The 20,621-nt window shown below is 38.5% G+C and overlaps 3 protein-coding genes across 3 annotated transcripts; 2 read left to right on the forward strand and 1 right to left on the reverse strand.

The window, feature by feature from the left end:
- Window positions 1–679: 679 nt before the first annotated feature.
- Window positions 680–5,286, forward strand: LOC145908856 (cytochrome P450 2U1-like). The gene is made up of 9 exons (XM_082996177.1): window positions 680–857; window positions 1,578–1,723; window positions 2,032–2,134; window positions 2,906–3,015; window positions 3,369–3,490; window positions 3,621–3,751; window positions 4,026–4,170; window positions 4,463–4,626; window positions 4,969–5,286. The coding sequence occupies exons 1-9, from the start codon at window positions 795–797 to the stop codon at window positions 5,284–5,286; spliced, it is 1,302 nt and encodes a 433-aa protein (XP_082852303.1). The 5' UTR covers window positions 680–794.
- A 1,890-nt stretch (window positions 5,287–7,176) lies between these two features.
- LOC145908857 (cytochrome P450 2B1-like) lies at window positions 7,177–11,040 on the forward strand. Its single transcript, XM_082996178.1, has 9 exons — window positions 7,177–7,440; window positions 7,822–7,967; window positions 8,399–8,501; window positions 8,588–8,697; window positions 9,008–9,132; window positions 9,282–9,406; window positions 9,636–9,780; window positions 10,376–10,539; window positions 10,726–11,040. Exons 1-9 carry the CDS (start codon window positions 7,177–7,179, stop codon window positions 11,038–11,040), a joined length of 1,497 nt encoding a protein of 498 aa, XP_082852304.1.
- Window positions 11,041–11,296: 256 nt separating this feature from the next.
- LOC145908205 (uncharacterized) lies at window positions 11,297–19,452 on the reverse strand. The gene is made up of 23 exons (XM_082995429.1): window positions 19,273–19,452; window positions 18,843–18,950; window positions 18,731–18,776; window positions 18,443–18,530; window positions 18,124–18,277; window positions 17,790–17,910; window positions 17,581–17,680; window positions 17,394–17,470; window positions 17,171–17,336; window positions 16,900–16,995; window positions 16,452–16,577; window positions 15,921–16,071; window positions 15,625–15,749; window positions 15,273–15,461; window positions 13,899–14,831; window positions 13,651–13,764; window positions 13,412–13,546; window positions 13,162–13,349; window positions 12,922–13,017; window positions 12,753–12,854; window positions 12,402–12,497; window positions 12,084–12,247; window positions 11,297–12,015 (listed from the first exon to the last, which is right to left on the reverse strand). The coding sequence occupies exons 1-23, from the start codon at window positions 19,381–19,383 to the stop codon at window positions 11,902–11,904; spliced, it is 3,600 nt and encodes a 1,199-aa protein (XP_082851555.1). The 5' UTR covers window positions 19,384–19,452; the 3' UTR covers window positions 11,297–11,901.
- Window positions 19,453–20,621: the final 1,169 nt, after the last annotated feature.

Here is a 20,621-nt window from a genome sequence, read left to right on the forward strand (position 1 = left end):
TAAAACAACTTCGCGGCGAGAGCAACGGAGATCGATGGGACAGCGCAAAGTGATGTTTCCGCTTGTCAAATATTGTGTGCTGGTGGCGTTTCTTGCTTGTACAACATTGAAGAAGGGAAGGCGTGCTGAAAATTCGTGCTCGCTCGTTTGGGTTAACGAAGCCTTAACAAAGCCTTAACGAAGCTATACTTGTTTATGCAGAGAAATGTAAATATGCCGTTAAATTGCAGGGATATGTTGAACAAAGCAGAGTGGACTCATTGCTGTCTTAATATCAAGTTTGTCCGATAGGCAAAGTAACTATTATTGTAATAATAAGGATGTAGAGGAATTCCACTGCGTTCACCATTCTAAAGCTTCCAAAAAGAAGGTGTGACATTTTAAACAAGGCTATACCGACTCATTGTCATATCAGTGTCATAGTTTGGCAAACATTCCAGGTTGTCATTACAGCAGTAACGTCAGGGAATTCTGTTGCGATATGCTCCGGTGCAATTTTTAACTGGAATGCATACGAAGTCCGACATCGTGTAACAGTTTAAGAACACGCGTAAGTTTCATAACGTGTATTGCAGATTATGTTTCTCTCCATTGTAAGTTCGATATCGTCCTATCTCACCGGCTGGTGGTTATTAGGGACCATCACCTTGTTGCTCTTCATAAAATGGTACAAAAAACCCTCAAACTTCCCTCCCGGGCCGAGGGGAATTCCCATATTGGGTGTACTTCCATTTGCGGGGAAGTACCCGGAAAGGGCGATACGTTCTTGGGGTTTGAAGAAACACGGACCTGTGATGTCAGCTAGGATGGGATTTGAAGATGTCGTTTTCCTCAACAGCTATTACTCGATATATCAGGTATGTTAAAAAATGTCATCCAGACAACAGGTATCACCTTGTTTGCTAGGTGGTACCGACGGATTTATCTTATCTTGTCAGGTATCGAAAATAACTGACAAAGAATGATGGACGATCAGCGTCAGAGCGATCTTTTATTTACAAATTGAGATGCCGACAAGGCGAAATTAATATTTCTGTGTATAATTTTAAATAAAAGCTTGCATTGACGCAGATCGTCAATCATTCTTTGTGAGTTATTTTGGATATATCAGGTATGTTAAAGTTTGACGTGGAAGCATTGGCGTAACCAAGGATGGATTTGCCGTATCCCCTTTCAAATATTTAAGCTGAAGATGAATAAATTTAGTTTTTTTGTAAAATATTCAAATTGTGGTTAGATGTTTGTTGAAATGTTTAAATCTGTCAGACTCCTTTGGTCGTTTTCTTGTTCGTACGGCGATGTTTAAAAACAATAATATTCACTTGCTTAGATTATTTGGCCCCCACTAGCATTTCAAGAATTGTGTCAGAAATAGTTCGGTAACTTATATAAATACGTTAAAACTAACGTCAACATAATAGAAGATGCCAGCAAGGGTTTTGCAAGCGTCAACATTAACGTAATACGTAAACGTCACCAAAAAGAGATGAAAGCTTGGCGTAATGAAAACTAAATATTTTTAAACTCTTTATTTCGTCACACGACAGACACACACAGGATTAATTGTTTTCCTTCAGGGATTCGTGAAGAACAGCGCAACGCTTTCCGGTCGCCCAGACATCGGCATGTTGCAGGAAATTGCACAACACAAAGGAATTATTATGGTCGACCACAACAACTACCACAGGGTTATGAGACAATTTACATCCACAACATTGAAGCAGTACGCGTAACATACACGTAGTGTATACTCATCATTAAGTTTGGTTGTACAAATAACGTAGACCAGTGTGGTGAGGAAATTTGAATGCCCAAAAACCTCTGCCTGTTTTTTAAAAATACTTTCTTTGTTAGTCGAAATTTCTGTTCCGTGTTTCCTGATATGTAAAAACCTTGCCGAAACTTCTTTCAACCATAACAATGTTAATAACAGTATGGGCCAGTCTTTTTTATTCTTAGACTTGTGAAATACCTTACGTTTATTGAGATCAGTTTATAAACCAGATTTAATTTCACTTCACCCAACTTCAGGTTTGGTTTCGGAAAAAGCGAATTAGAAGAAGTTTGTAACGATGAAGTCGACAAGCTCATCCTAAGGTTGCGAGATAAAGTTGGATTGCCCATCGATCTAACGGTAAATTCCTTCAGGTTTCAGAATAATGTATTATCAGCATCAGTTTTCAATAACGCCACAAAAATATAAATGTTGGTCTCGTATATGTTTAAGGTATAAGTTTGACTTTGAAGTAAACGGAATGCTTGTAAAAGGTAAGATTCATATTCCTTGCGTTGTAGTTTTGACCCAAGTGGAGTAATCGTTATTGGCATTTTGTATTTTGTATAACCTTAAAGTAATAATGTTTCATGCAATGGCATGATTGGCAGGGTCTCCCTACTGCGCAGGTCCTCACTCAGCGATCACAGTTATCGTATATCTGGGCTGCGGAGCCTGTAAACCATAGCATATAGTTAAGTATAAGATCGTCGTCCGCTCCATTTCGAATGATACGTTGGGAAAGTTTGGCGACGACTTCGTGCAAACACACAAACACCATCGTGACATTCGCCATTTCGAAATAGACCCGATACATGCTTGGAACAGTATAAAATCCCCCAATACACAGACAGGTCTCGTCAATCCAAAATACTGGGTTCGTCATACAATGCCGGTTTAGATAATCCGGATTAACGAAGTCTGACAGTAAACGTGCAAACAGGGCCTATAATCACTACAAGTTGCACTGATGAGACCCTAATAGGTCGAAACAGTGGCCCTGTATGTATCTTACTATAAATATATATAACAAACCCGTTCTATTTTATTTCTGTGAGATGCAGACACTGTTCCCACTTAAAATCCACCTGTCTGCAGCTCGCATAATTGTTTTTTGTTGATTTCCAACAGACGGATCTTAGTCTCGTTACTGGTAACATGGTATTCAATTTGATGTGCGGCAGAAGGTGTGATGTTAACGATCCGACGTTTCGAAGATGTATTTGGCTCGTCCACAAATCGTAAGTAACAGGTCTAGACCAGGGAGGTGTTGAACCCGTTTAATGCTGTGGGATGGATCTCACTCACTAACCTAAACAACACGTCTTAGTGGGCCAGATTGTAGGCCAGCGGGGCACCAGTTTTACAACTTTGGCCTAGACTTTCGATGTACCCCAAAATAATTTAAAGAAAATTGTGAATTATCTGAACTCTTATTTTCGTACGCATGTCTGATCGCACAAATTACAGCTGTGGATAAAAAAACGTTTTCAGATTCCATGCGGCATTTGTCTGTTTATCAAGCTTTGAATTTCTTCAATTTTTCGAAATCAAAATTCCGGCAATAAATTTCCACAAATTCGATTTTTTATAGCTTTGCAAACACGGAGGATTCTTTTTATTTTTCCATGCTGACCATGTTCTACTCTCTTCGATTCCTTCCGCCGTTTCGTGGCGCTAGAGAGCGTTGGTTGCTTTATCAAAGCGAACTGATGGGTAAATTGACTTTAGTGTTTCAATGTGTTTATTTACCTTATTTTCATCGTCGGATAATACACTGCAAAGTAATGCTCCCATATTTGTTTAACATGTTTAGGATATTTACAGTAAGTTGTCATGATTGCAGGACATTTAAAAGAAGAAATAGAGGAGCACAAAGATAATTTTGATCCCAACAACATTCGAGATTTCATCGATGCGTTTTTACTTGAGCAACAAAAAGAAATGAAAGCGAATGGGGAAATAGTTCAATTTCCGGTTTGTCATTTGTATCTGAAATAAGTTTTCAACATGAGTTAAAAATCTTGTATAAGCAATAGAGTCGATAGATTGTTAACGCCTTGACTTTAACTCCACATAACACACGTTAAAAATTTCCTAATATAACTCTTTTTGTCACTTTGAAGCAGTATTTTAATAGGCAATTTGCAGTATGTTAATTATTTTGTTCTTCTGGCACATTTTCACGCATACTTTTACCGTCATTTCGCCTCCTATCCAACTCGGCTTTATCAATATACAACATTTTCAGGACGATGAGTTAAAAGTTATCGCTCGGGATATTTTCGGAGGTGGGTTGGAGACAACCGTTACCATGGTGAGGTGGGCGATCACGTGTTTACTGCATTACCCACAGTTCCAAGACCTCATCGCCATAGAAATCTCAGATGCTATTGGTTTGTAAAGTTACCGTTATAACATATACGTGTTCGTGTGACGCACCATTAACATGATGAATACATTGTTTTGCTGCAAAGTGGCTTAAACACGTAAAAATACTCTGTTGATGACCCGAGTACAAGCTGCAGCACAGCTGGCGCGTTATATTAATTTTCTCTCTTCAATTTTAGCATACTATGTAATATATCTCTAATTATAACAAGTGCTTTATCAGACATTGGTTGTTATGTCCTGTAGAAGTTATTGCGTGGTAAGTTCTTTTTACCAACAGATGCTGTTGTCGTCCAGGTACAACCGGAAGGGCGTCGCTGTCCCTCAAGAATCAGATGCCGATTACTTTTGCGTTCCTGCATGAAGTTTTCAGATTTCGACCAGTATCACCACTGGGAATTCCCCATAGGGCAACGGAGAATACGAAAATGTACGGATACACAATTCCCAAAGGAACCACGGTAAGAAATTAATGAAAGTACTGAGAATGCCACTAATTTAAGTTCCCTATGGCTTAACAAGTTAGCACATGGTAAAACATAGCCTTATGGCGAGAAATTTAGGCAAGTAAATTGAGATAGATTGACATTACTCACGACGTGGCGCTAGAGACCCACAGCAGCAGCAAAGTAAAAAAACATGTTGTATTTTCTATTGAAAGCGACTCAATGAAGGCAGTTTTCCATCATCCCAACAGGCCGTGTTCAAAAAAGAAATAGTTCTAGGTGATCTGTCGGTACCACCTAGCAAGAACCGACTGATTCCTGTTCGCTAAATAATATTTTTTTTATTTTTATGTTTAGGTGATTTCCAATATATGGGCGGCTCACATGGATCCAACAATATGGGAAAAACCCTTTGAGTTCAATCCGTATCGTCACATTGACGAAGAAGGAAGATTTGTAAACTCAGAAAAAATGATCGCATTCTCAATGGGGCCTCGTTTTTGCATTGGCGAGAAGTTGGGAAGGATGGAGGTGTTTGCAATTTTCGTCCGGATTTTACAGAACTTTGAGATAAGAAGTGCAGACGAAAAACCACCTCCAATTGACAACGGAACAAACATGATTGAATTTGCACCTTACTCTTTCGACGTCCTTTTAACTGAGAGGAACGCCTGAATGCTGATATTGAAGTATTATTCACTCTATTTCAATGTTTTTCGCATTCCCAGATTGATTTACTTGTTAATAGATTTACGCTATATCCCCGCAATGCATTTTGTTTACTGCGGGAATACTCATGACGTCACGCCAGTGCACCACCGCGTTTTTTTGGTCGCGTCGAAATTTCAACCAGTGTTTCCCATTTGAAAAGTTTATGCATCGTTATCTCCGCACATACTCAACCAATAACAGAAAACTTGGTATTGTTAAAATCAATATTACACATATTTTTAACTTATGCACAAAAAATGACTGCAGGGGCACTTTAAATTTTCGTGTTGTTTTTGTATACATATCCTTTACTGAACTCTGGGATGTAAAATTCGCTGTAAAAATGCCGTGGGTGACAAACCTGATGAACATTCTCAACCAAACCGCATTCCTTAGTTAAGAGCAGACTAATAGCAAACATTGATCGTCATTTTCGCAAACACGACTACGTCCATCCTCTGACCTATAGGCGATTGCTGATACAGCAAAACAAAGGCCAAGATAGCTGCAGTGCTGATGTGGTTAAACTCAAATTAAAAAGCTGTTTGGAACTTGCTGTCTGTAAAAATATATGAGGATTTATTTGGTCTCTTAGGCAGCTTCTTTACTGGTTTTAAAGGGTGTTGCCAGAGTTGTTTGTGTTTTTACGTTTTTACAAGTCTGCAGCAACTGACAGGATGAATATTAGTGTGCAGTCCTTAGACTTTCATGTCAGTTTCTGTGTTGTTTTACTTGTTTTATTTCAAACCGCATTGTTTTTTAGTGATACTGACGATGTCGATTTAAAAATTAAAAACATCAGATACCGAGTCTTTAGTATAAGACTGCCGGGAGATTCCTGTACATTTAAAGAGTTCTATCTCTCAAGCTGCCTCGAAAATATTTGTCAAGTTCAGTGACGAACAAAGTTTTTTTTTGTCTGAATCTTTCTCGAGACTGTGGTTAGGTCGCGCAGTTCTTGCGTTTCAAGTATTGAGACTAGTTCGATGAACTGAACCACTGTGTTCGTGTTAATCACTTTGTTGTTTTAAACTAATATTGGCCGTGGTCGGACTGGCAGTCATCCCTATTACTTGGCACTATTTTTTGGAATTTCTAATCTTTGGCATCGCGGCTAAAACGCCGCACATATTATGGTGGTGAATGAAATGGCGCAAGACTTTAGTTGTGGTTAACGTTACCGAAAACAGTTGAGAAGCTCTGCGCCCAACAACGCGGGACCTCCCACGTCTTGTTGTTTTACACAAAATGTGATTCATCATTGAAAAACGCTTTTGCACTAAATCCGATTTTTTTTTCTAACCTGGGATTTTACGTAATAATAATTATTTTGTCACCACACGTAGGCATTTTGACCATTGGCCATATATAACAGGCCAAGACATTGTGCCTGTGATGTTTATTTGATAGGTGGATGTGTTTGAGCTTAGGTGCTTTCTGTTGATGCAGTTTCTCTTTTTTTTGTACGCGGAGAGTTTAAAAGTTGACAAAGAACCCCCAAAACGTCAAAAAAACGTCAAAAAAAAAACTTTACTTTATTGTTCATCCTTTATGTATTGTGTTGGAATTATATGTGAATATATAGGATTAAAGCTTGAAATAGAAAAGCCAAAGGTAATATGCTATTGAGCTTTGGCTTTTCTATTTCTAATAATCAACTCCAAGTATTTTGCTATAATCTAATTTAAAACTGATTCCTGCATATTCATGGGAAATGGCGTCCACAGGGCTAAAGACTGATTATTGCACTAAAGATTATTACACTGGCAAAGACAAAAGCGGGTCAAAGTGTTATGGTGTGTTAATAATTACAATAAACCAACACCAAACCCATGTTGTCGCCAGACGAACAACATGCTCTTAGACTACACGGTAAGTGGACTTGCCGTCTTTATAACTTGCTGCCTGTTGTTGTTCCAACGATGGTGGAGAAAACCCCATCCCAAATTTCCTCCCGGACCGAGGGGAATTCCCATCCTTGGGATGCTTCCCTTTCTCGGCGAATTCCCGGCTCGTACAATTAAGCAAATGAGTACGGAGAAATACGGTCCGGTGATGTCTCTACGATTTGGTGGCGAGGACGTTGTGATTTTGACCAATTGGAAAGCCCTGAACCAGGTTGGGTTCCATTCATATTTTGCACTCTTGCACTTTTACGACATGCATCCTCTTGTTCTGACGTGGGTCATTATATCTGTGTTTTTGTCAGTTTTACTTGAAAAGGCGATACACTGATGATGCCGTTTGACAGGCGAAATATATACAAAACGACCATGTAAGACAAACGACTGAGGATTTTCATACAAAAGCTGTGAAAACAAATTTGTTGCCAAGTCTATGTTAAATATAGCTACTGGGCTCCTATGCCTGCGAATCTAATGCTCTCCACACGATAGCTGTGATCGCCAAGCAAGGACAGTGGGGCGACCCTGCCTTGTCACCACACTTCTGCAAGGCTTCATTGGGCCTAAAATTTATCTGTGTTCCATTGATTTTCAGGCTCTGGTGAAGCAGGGTTCACAATTTGCCGGTCGACCCTTCGTAGAAATCTTCAGCAATGTGACGGGAAACAAGGGGATCCTCTTCAAGGATTACGCGGACGATTTTAAAGCAATGAAACACTTCGGTTTGCGAACTTTGAGAGAGTAAGGATGTATCTCTGTGACTCCCAAAGATAATAAGCTGTATCTGACAATAAAGTGTATCTTTATTATGCAGTGTTTATGTATGTATTTATGCAGCAGTCATTCATTCAGTTTATTATTGCAAATCGTTTGTGATCTTACAGAAAATTACCATTACATGGGCACCAAACTCGATAACCTGTTTTGTTTCGGTGCCTATGTCGCTTTACTTTTTGTATCGTTTATTTGCTTGTCTTTTGGGCAACATAAACATAATCAGACTGCAAAAAGGAATCATAAAGTTATAATAGAGTATTTTATATAGCGGTAATTGATTATGGCAAACGGGTATTTGGGCTACAGTTGAACCTCAATCCGGATAAATCGAATCTAGATTAACCGATTTTTACTTATATATACGTGCAGTCTAATCATGGTATATTTTTACGAAGATACGGTCTGGGCAAGACACGAATGGAACAAATTGTCCACACAGAAGCAGATTACTTCTTGGAATTTATCACAAGCAACATCGGGAAGCCACTTGACCTCAAGGTGAAAGACACGAACGAATAATTTTTCGCGAAATTCTCACGATAAAAAATATAAAATGGTTTTCCGAAAACTCTGTATTGTTTTAGAAATATTTGTTTAATTTGACGGGAAACATCACATCTCAAGTAGTGTGGGGAAAACGATACGAATACGACAACACTCGGTTCAACGTTTTATTGGAGGACTTAAAGCTGATGTAAGACCCATGATATTTGAAATAAATCCGTTATAATTGCTGATTTCGATACGCATTTTTCCTTTACCTTTCTTAAACATTCAACAGTTTTGTGTGATTGGTTTCTGTGCTTAATAATTTTGTGCAGTCACCACATTGCCAGTAACAACACAAAAAGTAATGTATATGTTACGTTGCAAAGAAGCATGTAGCATATGTATTTCTTTTGTTAGTTGCATACATGAGTTGTAAAACAAAATGTAACGTAGGATTGTGTTTTTATTTTTTTGCACACCAACCTTCTTTTTAATAATTTGTTCTGATTTCACAGGTTCGGCGACTTAGAGGACGGTCTATATACATTCTGGGTTTATTACTCACCCAGACTAAGCTGCTTGCCGGGTGGATTTAAACGAGCTTACAACAACTTCATCAACCGACAACACAGCTCTGTTGGTGGGTCTTATGTGTACCTTTTGTTTTTTTGTGTGTTTACGTCAGGGGTCGGAACTTGTACAATGTAATTGCATTTCATACGTGCGTAGACGTTGCATATTTGTACGTGATTTGAGTGCAAGCGTAAACTTAAGGCGTTTATTTTTCAGAATTTATGAAGGAAGAGGTAGCCGAGCATCAGAAAGCGTTCAACCGTAACGACCTAAGGGATTTCATGGACGCCTACATTTTCGAACAGAAACATGGAAATGAGGCGAACAAAAAGTTCTTTACGGTGTGTGTGAACGCCGATCTTTGGCTACATGCCATGACTGACCACATTAACAAACAACACAAAATATGTGTTATGGTGAAATAGCTGAACTAACGCAAAGCCTCTCCTTAGACCTTAGTTTCCTTTAAGGGCTAGATATTTTTAATGTACTTGCCAAGTGTCCAACTTCTGTCCATTACCGCTATTAACATTTGCTGTTATATTAACATATGTCAACATTATGTTGCAGGATGATCAGTTGGTTATGTACGGTAAGGATTTGTTCATAGCTGGAACCGAAACGTCCAGTACAACCCTTGCCTGGTCCTTTCTCCATTTGTTGCATCACCCCGAATACGTGGATATTATTGAGAAGGAAATCCAGGAATCAGTTGGCAAGAAATTCCCAAACCAATTTTCCTAATTTAAAAAAAAAATTGTGTTTCGTGCACAAAACAACGTAGATTGTATGTGCGAAAAGAGCCATAACGATAATTGAGAGCTGCTGTATACAGGTGTACACACTGTTTTGACGATTAAAGATCTTATGAGTGAAGCTTGTGACTGTGGCATTGGTCTAGCTTTGAACTAGTAGGCACACAGATTTCCTCTTTGTGGTACCTTCCGGTTAACGTCGATACTGTTGGGTACCCCACTTTTGCACATTTGGGTGAAGCCCGATTGGAGCACCATCCAAGCAGCCGTTTGGATATGGTGCGCTCAAAGCACGGTGGTTCGTTGTTTGGAATCCAGATGGGTTGCCAACGGATTGACATTACCCGGAAGGTATCACAAAGTGGAAATCAGTGTGCCAGCTAGTTTAAAAGCTAGCCCAGTGCCACAGTCACCATAGCTGCACTGATGAGACCTTATACGCCGAAACAGTGTGTACTACTGTCTGTAGATTTCAACGTAAATTGCATTCATCCAACGGTGACATTTACGGCGAGACTTGTCGACCTCTAGTTATTTGATATCGTATGTCTTCAGGCTTCAACGGTGTTCCTTCAATGTCCAAACGTGATGAGATGCCGTTCATTTGTGCCTTCCTACACGAGATAATGCGCATTAAGACCTTAGTGCCCCTGACCGCCCAACACAAAACAACTGAAGATTGCTATCTCTTTGACTATGTCATCCCTAAAAATACGACAGTGAGTCAAAGGACACTATGTTTAACCCGAACATTGGGTAGTTTTTCCAGCTTTTCTTCTTTACGTAGTAGACCATCCAAGTAATAAAATAGCCCGTTAGAATACACACGTGTGTGAAATGGCACACGACATAAAAATAATAAACGTACTTAGACAACATTTAATAAGTTGTGTCAACATTTCCAGGTAATCCCGTGCCTGTGGGGCGCCCACATTGACCCGGATATATGGAAAGACCCTGAGAAGTTCGACCCCTATCGCCACATTGATGGGAACGGAAAGTTTGTGGCTTCAGATAAGATTGTGCCCTTTTCGATGGGTCAACGTTTCTGTCCCGGGGAAGGTTTGGCAAAGGTCGAGGTGTTCGTTTTCTTCGTGAAAATCATGCAGAAGTTCAAGTTTCGGTGCGCGCCCGAGAATATCCCCACCCTCGACGGCTTGCTTACAACTATATACGTTCCAAGTGCACTGGAAGTCGTGTTTGAGGAACGTCAGATATGAGAAAAACCACCCACGTCATCATAGCTTGAAGCCTTTACAATCGCTGCTTATGCTAAGAACAATGAACTTTTATACGATTTCACCAATTTATCATGCTTATGATTGTTGGTAAAGGTACAAACGAACTGTATATAGTCGCTGGCAATTTGTCGCTAATTTACTGCATTAAATACACTTCATTTGGTGTTGGAAAAGGGTTCATTGACCTGTAGAAATTGTGGGCGAACATCTTTAGCCGCTTTAAGAAATTGAAGGACATTGTGGAGGATTACACTGCGTAGACAAACGCTACGTAACATTTCTTTACAATGTCATGTTTCATCTTGAACATGTTGGCTTACTCAAGTCGAAATGTGAAGCCATCTGATACAGAAATTTGAAGCCAACATTTGCGTAACAGATGTGTGTGACTTGGGGTGTTTCGATTACATTTTACTCTTTCGATGCATTTTGTGAAAGTTTGTCGGACTCTCACTTCCAAGCAACGCGCTATTCTGCTTAGTATATCATTAGCAATAATGTATCATACCAACAGTGGTCAGAGCTGCTGATCAACATGAACACGGCACCTTCTTAATTGCACTGCAGGCTAATAGCTGGAAATGCTGTTTTGCATTGACGTATTAGTGTTTAATTTCGTCGAGCGCTTGGCAAGCAAGTTGCAACTTCAATCACTCCATGCATCTTTAGTTGTCATATTTGACAACATCTGCACTGAATAATCGTCTGTGTATCCAGCTTGGTTAAACCAATCCACATGATTGTATTCGTTCCAAACGGCACAAAGACACAACAGATAATCCGCACACGCATATGTCTCAACAACTTTCCACAAAGCAGTTACGTCATCATTCACTGACGTCACTGCACCTCGATGGGAATTTTGTTTGCCGTTTTTGTGAGATAGTGTTTGATGGATGCAGAGTACGTGCGGGCGTTTATTATATAAGGAGTGTGGGTCGGAATCCGTAAGTCCTGTGAACAAAATCAACGCAAATTTCCCATGGAGTTTCTAAAATTTTAAATTTGAAAACTTCACTCACCCCATCGATCCCCAATATCCTCTGCCGGTATCTCGCGTCGCTGAATGACGTCATACGCGCGCCACGTGACTTGTCCGTAAAGTTACTCAACCATGACGATCGCCGTTCCGCCTCGCTGCGGTTGAGTGCGCCTAGACCTTGATCCAAAACCAAAGACGGGGTTTCTGCAAAAGATTCGTATTTTCTGACCCGGGCTGCTATAAATTAATGCAAGACCCAGACACACTAGTCCCCATTAAACGGTTGTACATCACACGGTAGATCTTGAATGTAAGGGTGTTTCAACCATTCTGATAGAGGCCTCATGCGGAAACTTACGCGGTCCTCTCGCTTCTCCACATTTCTTCACGACTTTTCGTAAAACTTCGTCAGGAAGCAAATTGCTCGAAACTCCCATGCGAAGCAGGACATTAGCTGGGGAAGAAATGGAACATTTTCAAACAAATTTACCATGACAACAAGTTATTTTTTTAAGAAGCCCGCATTGAGGATACCATATTATCTCAAAGCGAGTTTGTAACGACGAGAATTGCATGTATGACGTTGTTTAACGAGCCATGACGAATAAACACAGGTCATAAATTAGTGTCATAATAAATTCGAAAGTAGTTTAGTTTGTTGATCAGAAACTTTGAAACAGTTGAAATATATTCGTTCCAGAAGACTTACCTGGAGTAAAGCGAGAGAGGACGGACCCAGGATCAATTTCTTCTTTCTCCTTTTCAGGAGCTTCCAGTCCCGTCCAATCAACTTCCAACACGTCAGCAGCTTCTATTATTTCATAAAATGAAGGGAATAGCGGCGTTGTTGTAATCAAGATTAAATAAGTAAAAGTTACCAGATTTGGATTCCTTCTCTCGCTTTGTCGAAGGCGAAGAAGGTTCTGCCTTTTTCTCTTTGTTTCTCTTCTGTTTATTATAAGGATGCCTGGAATCTGCACAAAAATATATTAAATTTAACAAAACAAGATTTTTTTTAACTGTTTCACTTTCCGAAAAAATTTTTAATAACATCACTGAAAAACACAATCAAAAAGCACAAAACATAATTTATTCAAATGTGGAGTCACAACAGCAACCTTTTTCGGGTCGTCCTCTTGATAATTTCCTGTCTGCACGGCCACTACGTGGCGCCAAAGGTGTGTGACGTCGTTGCCTTCTTGGCGAGCGAGTCGAACTTCGTGAAGTTGAAGAGGCACGTGACCTGTCACGGTTGATTGCGGACATCTTATCGCGGAGAGCCGGTTTCGGTTCAGTGCCTCGGCGGCTACAGTGAAATTCAAAAGAAAAAGTTCATTGAGGATTTGTGCGGGGTCAAGTTAACATTACCTGCTACCGTCACGCCTGACTAGATATTCGCGGCTACGAGGACGGTCATGTGACAAATGACGTACATTGCTCTCGTGCGCCTTCTGGCGGTGCAAGTTTTCCGGTCGACCAGGTGGGCGTTTCGGTAAGTCCGCTCTAAATATATTAGTTTATTGGTGAGGTTGACATATGGACAATGATAAGTAATTTATGCTGTCCAACAAGATACAATTCCTGCAGACAAAAAAAATGACACATGCCTTTTTGGATTTGATGCACTTCTTGAATGTGACAACATGCTATGTTGAGAGGCTCGATCATGTGTCCTCTGATGATCATATGCCACAACACGTGCAGGCGATGGTCTGGACTTCCTAAAATTGATTAATATTGTAAGGACGCAATTGTAAATGTTAAGTTAAAGGGATGTGACTATTGAGTTGTGTACAGGGACAAAAAATGAAGCTGATTAAAAACAACACCCAATTAAATTAAACCACTAATTTACCTTTTTGTTTTGTCATAATCGACACTCGCTCCGCTGTCATGAATCGTCACCTCGAGTCTTAAATCCCTGTTGCTGTGTTGATCTCCACTCTTTCGCACTTCCCTGTAAGTCCCAGACGTTTCACTAATGGTCGGAGTGTTCCTCTCGCTGGAAAAGTGGTTTCGGTCACGAGAAATGCTCCTTGTCTTGCCATCCTTGTATCTGTCATCACTGATGATGTCATCAATGGGCTTGCGAGCTGGAGGCCAGCGTTCTTTCGATATGTTCCGCTCCCGGGAGCTTGATGATTTTGTGCTCTTTTGCCATTCCATTGGTGGAACCCGTCGAGTTCTCGGAGGATCATTATATGGAGATGGTTTTCTAATTTCACGAACTCGCTGGACGCGCTCCGCCTTCATTGGTGGTAATTTCCTATCTCTGTAATCACTTTGTTTTGGTGGATGATCAACTACTGGCAATTTCCAGTTTGATTTTGTTCTTTCACCTCGAGAAGGAGGTGGGTCGATGCGACGTTCTAGTATCGCTGGAGGTCGATCCCGCTTTGCATAATCCTGTTCTGAACGACGAAGAGGTTTTCGTTTCTCTGCATTCAGGTGCTCTTTGAGCAATTGCAGGTTCTTCATGTCTTCAAACGAGAGTTGTTTTTCTGCGAACACGTCACTCTTTCTGCCGTAAACTTGTCTTTCGGCAACATGAGCTCCACGAGACGACTCCTTTTCCCTAATTCTACGCTCTTCATTTGTAGGACGATGTTCACCTCTTACATCTTCGACTTTTCTTCTCTCCAACCCACGTTCCTGGATAAACGAATCCTTTCTCACTTCTCTTCTGTCATCCCTGGGTTTGTAGGAATCTCGCTCATGAGAGGAATGTGAGTTACGAGACACTGGCGGAGGCGGGAGATGATGAACTGGAGATCTTTGGCGATGTCGACTAAAAATAAAATAAAACTAGTGTAATGTTTTAACATCATTTTTGTGGTTGTTTTAGTGGTAACAAATAAAATAACTTTTGAGGTCTCTGCATTCTGATCAGAATCCAATGGTTTGGCCCAAGATAACTTATTTTGTAACTTAATTCACTTATTAAAGAGACCCAACCAAGATCGAGTATTATAAAACTGATTTGTTTTTGTTTGTAAAAATTGTTGCTCAAAAAGGAAAAATAAATTAATTTACCACAGAGTAAGATAAAAGTTTGTGTTTTTGGAATCTCCTGTTAGCTTTATGACAAAGTAAGCCTTGGTAACAGATTTTAACAGAGTATAAAATCGTAGGTCGTACTGTGCCTTAGTAGTTACTGTATCACTAAACACGACAGTTATGTAAGCTTACAAACAGACTGAATACTTTTGCTATTAGTTTTTAATCCCACCTGTCGCTTCTCTTAGGAGATAAAACTCTTCTTGCTGGAGGAACTTTTTCTCTGGCTGGAGGAGGAGTTAAATCTCTAAATCCTGGAGATCTTCTCATTACAGGAGGAACTTTTTTCTCCATTCTTGCCTCTCTCTTCTTTTCTTTTCTTGACTCAAAGATAGGTTCTTTGTAAACGGGTTCCAACTCCCTAAAATTAATCATATTTGAATGTGAAGAAAACAGACTTGTTGAATCACTTGGGTGGGATTTAAAAATCAAATTTTTAAAAAGCCATTAAAGAAATTCACAAAAGTAAGGTTTTTACTCTTACTCTTTGAAATATACCAAATTGCAAATAACATCATGTGAACCTGTTAGACATTCGTTGTTTTTTCACGATTCTCTCTTCACTCTCGGATTTACTTCTTGTGTCCCTTTCTTGATCCCTGCTTCTCTTTTTCTTTACCTTTTTCTTCATTTTTCCACTTTCAACATCCTGTAAAACACGAGAAATACCAAAGAGTTTCAGATGGTTATTGTATTTAGTTTTATGAAAAATCAGAATTTTTAAAATACTGCAATATCCTCACAAAATTATTAAAGTTTTTGTTTGATTTCAAATTAATTTCTATTTTGGATAAGATCAACAAAAAATCAAGCTGCCTACCTCTTCCTCCAATCTTTGGTTTCTCATTGGAGGAAAACGTTGATCTTCAAAATCATCCTCCGTCATCCTGTGTTTCTTCTTCTTTTTCATCTTCGTCTTTTTCTTTGCTCCATGATCGCTCATGCTGTCGCTTTCAGGTGATTGAAGATGCCTGAGATTAAATCAACATCAAAAGTTAACATCAAAAGTTAACAACAATTATAATTTCCAAACCAAGACACAAAGCTATATTGAACATGGTCCAGGTAGTGGTGGGATTCAAATATTCTAGCTCCAGTATTCTCACGAGCAGCGTGCCATAGTAACCGCATGAATACAGTGCTTGAAGTGAATCATAAAGGCCTAAACATGCATTTGTTAACAACAGGTTCATATAGGTTCTTAAATTTCCAGTTGAATCCTACCACCATGTCCAGGTTAGAACTGTTCAATACTCAGTTCAACACATTCCTCTTTTTTAAAACTAGTTTTTGGATTCATTTTTCACAACAATTCAGTAGTTTTTTTACAAGCAAATATATGCATTCTTACTTTGTATGTTTTGCAGATAGTTTTCTGCTGTGGTAGTCAGGTGTTATAGACCTTGATGGACTCCGCGGTTGTTGATAATATTCCTTGTGTTTCTTTTTGGATAAAACTGCTTTGGCAACATCCTCACTACAAGCAGCAAAAACTATTTTTAAACTTGTAATCTAATATTGTGCGACTATTGCTGTCAGGCATACTAAGCAGTCCCGTTTAATTTTAATCCAAATTAGACACATTTTTGGTTAAAAACTTTAACTACTGGAAAAATTATAGTAAGTATCAATATTTCGTGAATAAAAAATCTCAAGACCACATACAGTTGTTCATAGAAGGTTCATGAATTTATTTTTAACTTTTTAAACTAAATTAAACACAATTTCTCTTATTGAAAAAAAACTTATTGAAAAAAATAGAACATAATTATTTCATGAATGAAAAACATTTTACAAACTTTGATGAAAACTCTGTGTGGTGAGATGATGTTGATCTCTCATCCCGACGCTCGATCAACTTTTTCTTCTTCGGTTTCTCTTCAATCGGACGAGTACTACAGCCAAAAAAACAGAAAAAACATCAAAACATTGTACTACGATAACCAGTACACTGATGAGACCTCATAGGTCTAAACAGTGTCTACTACTTCCTGCTGTTCTCAATGGTTATTATGACTCTTTTGCTTATACAAAACATTAAATCAGCTTAAATATTTATTCTCAGCGCACCGATCATGTTTCTTCTGAACTTGGTGTGCTCTTTGAATAATCTCATCCCCGGAATACCCCATGGTCTTCTCCTTCTTCTGTTGTTTGTGTTTTTTCTGGACTTTGTCATAATCCTGTTGTCGGTGGTAATGAGCCTCGTGACCATAACTCACCTCTGACAAATCATCTTAAAAAAACAACAGATTTAGCAAAAAAAAACAGCATGGGAAATTAGACAATTTACCTGTTTGTGAAGAGCGCTTGCTTTCTTTTGAAAAACTGTCATCTGAGTAACGGTCCTCTCTTGCCAATTGATAATGTCTGTGTATTTACAGAGAAACTTTAATCACTGAATATTTACTTAACCAAGCGTAATTTTAGCCTATAAAGGTTAATTAGGTTTAGGAGATGTAATCACATGGAAAACATACTTTTTCTTGTCTGTTGCTTGCTTCTTGTAAATGACCTCCTCTTTTCTTTGATCCTTGTGACTCCAGGAATCGTGTGATGACACGGGCTTTTCTCCGTGCTCTAAATATCATGCAAATATGTTGACATTAAACTAATTTTTACACAAAAATTAAAACTTAGGATCAAAAACATGCTGAAATAAAATAAAAAGCTTGATTGAATCATTTACTTTTGGAAAGGCTGTGGTGTGATCGAGATTGTTTTGCAACGTCCGGATGTGGTTGAACATCAAGATGAGGATCATATTGTTTTTTTCCTCTTCTTTCTCTGCTCCTACCACGCTCCTGATCCTAAAGCAAAAACGTCAGAGATTCAACGCCAGTACCTCAACAGTGTTTACTACAAAAGGAGATGGTAAAAATTATCTTAGGGTAAGTAATAAGCCAAGAAAACAGGTTTTCATTTGCTTGTTGTAAAACCACATTACATGTTACTACATATTAATTTGTGGACTACAGTGTGTAGTTTTACAAACCCTGTTTGATGTACATTTCGTAACTAACCTTAGGTCTGTACATTGGTTCAGGAGAAGGACTTTGGTATCTTTGCCGTTTAGTGACATGTTTAATTTGACGAGGTGGTGATGTAGGAGAAGAACTGCGAGACAAAGATCGTGAAACTTTTCGCTTGTGACCCCGAGCTTCATCCGCCTTTGATCTGAATTCAATGAGACAAAATTATTAAAACAAAACAAGATTTTGCCACTGCAAAATAAACTATAAATTTTGGTAAGCAAGCAATGGGTGTAAAAACAGTAATGGTGCACCAAACTTTAAATATATAAAAATGAAACACAAATATTTTAATATGTTGCCAGCACACCTTGAGTGGTGTTGGTGGTCTCTCGTAAAATCTTTGTTGTGTTCATCAAATTCTCGACGAACTTTCGATGAATGCCTTGGGATTTCATCTAAATAAAGAAATATTTTAGTAATCAAGTCAAAAAGGCCATTTTGTTGCAGTTCTGCGGGGAGGGTGTTCTGACATCTAAATATGTCCTAGATCCAGTACAATAAAACTCTTTAAATGAGTACAGAATCTACCAACACCCTTATGGGCAACAAATACTTGTACCTGGTTTTCTGTTATATAACTTGTTAGGTTACCTACCTATATATTCATGTTTCTTGCTTTTTTCCTTTATCTGGAGTACATCCTGCATAGCAAGAAAAACACTGATTAAGGCACAGTTTGCCTTATCATAATTCAACCCAAAATGTACCTTGGATGAAGACTTTAATTTGTTTTTCTTTTTGGTATTCTCAAACTTATGCTTTAAAATCGGTTCATCCGTTTTGTCGTGTTTACTTTTATGGTCGTAGTATTTGTCCTGCAACAATAGAACAATATACCAGATTGGAAAAAATGTTTAGCGAAAATTTACCGATAATCCGGGCAATATTAATGAGCTAATGCATTAACATACGAAAAAAACGTTGCGATCGTCCGCGCAATTAACGATCGCCGAAACCAAATCCTCCGTGCAAACAACCAACTTTCCAATCTGGTCAGTATACAACATTCTTAATTTGGGAACAAACGATATTTGGAAAGATTTATCAATAACCATTCCAACGTGGTGTAGAATTATTTTTTGGTTTATAATTTTGGTTGCCTCTAATTTTCGAAGAAAAAAGTCAAAAAAACCTCACCTGCTGTTCGTACTTTCGTACGGGTTGATCATCACCTAGCCTTTGGAATACATTACTTCGAGATGCGTGTTTTGCATCTTCTTTCTTCCGATGCTTACCGCTGTGCGACATTTCTTACAAATTGCAAGTTTGTTGTGCAAAGTTGTTCTTGCAAAACTTTCATTCCAAGTCCAACCAGTCCTACCAATATGCGTGGATAATACTATTACGTCGAATATTCAAATACAAGTAAGTATGAATGTGGGTTACTGGGGCTGACATTAACAAACCAGATGCTTGTTAACAAATGAAACTTTTGAAGTACTAAACACACAGTTTTCAGATGATCAGTGTATATGTATGCAAGAGAATATTGGTTTACAACACGCCAAACAGTTAGTTTGTGATTAATGCATTTTATCAAGTACCGGGTTTCTTATGTTAACGTACCTTCCTCACTAGACTGGATGAGAGAGAGCGATAGTTGATTTGCGCTGACAAATTACTGATTTCTATAAATCTAAACAGTTTGCTATGAATCAAGTTTTATAATGTTTAAAAATGTGACACAATTCAAAATTTAAAAAATTGTGCTTTAAACGTTTTAAAATAAAAATTAGGGTTTTTTTTGTCTTCTCTACACTAGAAACTAGTAACTCTACAACCAACTGCCAGCTACCAATAATATATTTAAACTTTTTTGTTTTTATTGCAACAACACAAAACGGGACGAGGATTATATCAATTTATTTAGGCGCACGAGTTTGCTGTATTTTTTCATAAATATTTTTTTGCTCGTTGTGAACGTTTGTGGTAATTTTTAACACTCATTGTCGTTTTTCGCGATACGGAATTCTAGAAACAATCCTTTTTTTTCGAAAAGTGTGGTTGTGTAGTTAACTTATTGTTATTGTACTCATGATGTTCTAAGCTAGCGATTGAGATAATGATATTTCCGTACCAATTAAATTGATACGTCGATCAATGGTAAAATCAAGAAGTTAACACTAAAAAAACGTTTCCAACAGAAAACTTTCATGAAAACTTTACCCTCAATTTGGAAACAGCATCAAAAGCATGTAAGCAATTAAAAGGAGTCATTTCCTTTAAAACCCACTAAGTTATATTCCTATAGTTTAGAAAAGTAAACTTATTTTGCACAAAATCCATACTGACAGATATAAACTAGGTACCAGATTGGAAAAATGTTGCGAAATTTTGCTGACAAAACAACTAGCTTATGCAATAACATAGAAAAATGTTCTGATAATCTGCCCAATTAACGCTCATTGAAAAAATCCTTTGCACACACTAAAAACTTAACCAATCTGGCATATATGCCCCAGGTAAAAAAAAAAATTGTTTTAAAT

Source organism: Ascidia mentula, chromosome 7 (assembly GCF_947561715.1).
Source record: "Ascidia mentula chromosome 7, kaAscMent1.1, whole genome shotgun sequence".
Classification (NCBI taxonomy): domain Eukaryota; kingdom Metazoa; phylum Chordata; class Ascidiacea; order Phlebobranchia; family Ascidiidae; genus Ascidia; species Ascidia mentula.

Coding starts and splice junctions, on each gene's coding strand:
- LOC145908856 (XM_082996177.1), top strand. CDS start 795: ATGTCAGCTAGGATGGGATTTGAAGATGTCGTTTTCCTCAACAGCTAT. Junction 3,016..3,368: donor ATTTGGCTCGTCCACAAATC/GTAAGTAACAGG, acceptor GATTTTTTATAG/CTTTGCAAACACGGAGGATT. Junction 4,627..4,968: donor CAATTCCCAAAGGAACCACG/GTAAGAAATTAA, acceptor TTTTATGTTTAG/GTGATTTCCAATATATGGGC.
- LOC145908857 (XM_082996178.1), top strand. CDS start 7,177: ATGCTCTTAGACTACACGGTAAGTGGACTTGCCGTCTTTATAACTTGC. Junction 7,441..7,821: donor ATTGGAAAGCCCTGAACCAG/GTTGGGTTCCAT, acceptor ATTGATTTTCAG/GCTCTGGTGAAGCAGGGTTC. Junction 8,698..9,007: donor TTGGAGGACTTAAAGCTGAT/GTAAGACCCATG, acceptor CTGATTTCACAG/GTTCGGCGACTTAGAGGACG.
- LOC145908205 (XM_082995429.1), bottom strand. CDS start 19,383: ATGTCGCACAGCGGTAAGCATCGGAAGAAAGAAGATGCAAAACACGCA. Junction 18,278..18,442: donor GACCACCAACACCACTCAAG/GTGTGCTGGCAA, acceptor CATTGAATTCAG/ATCAAAGGCGGATGAAGCTC. Junction 12,855..12,921: donor AGAGAAGGAATCCAAATCTG/GTAACTTTTACT, acceptor ATGAAATAATAG/AAGCTGCTGACGTGTTGGAA.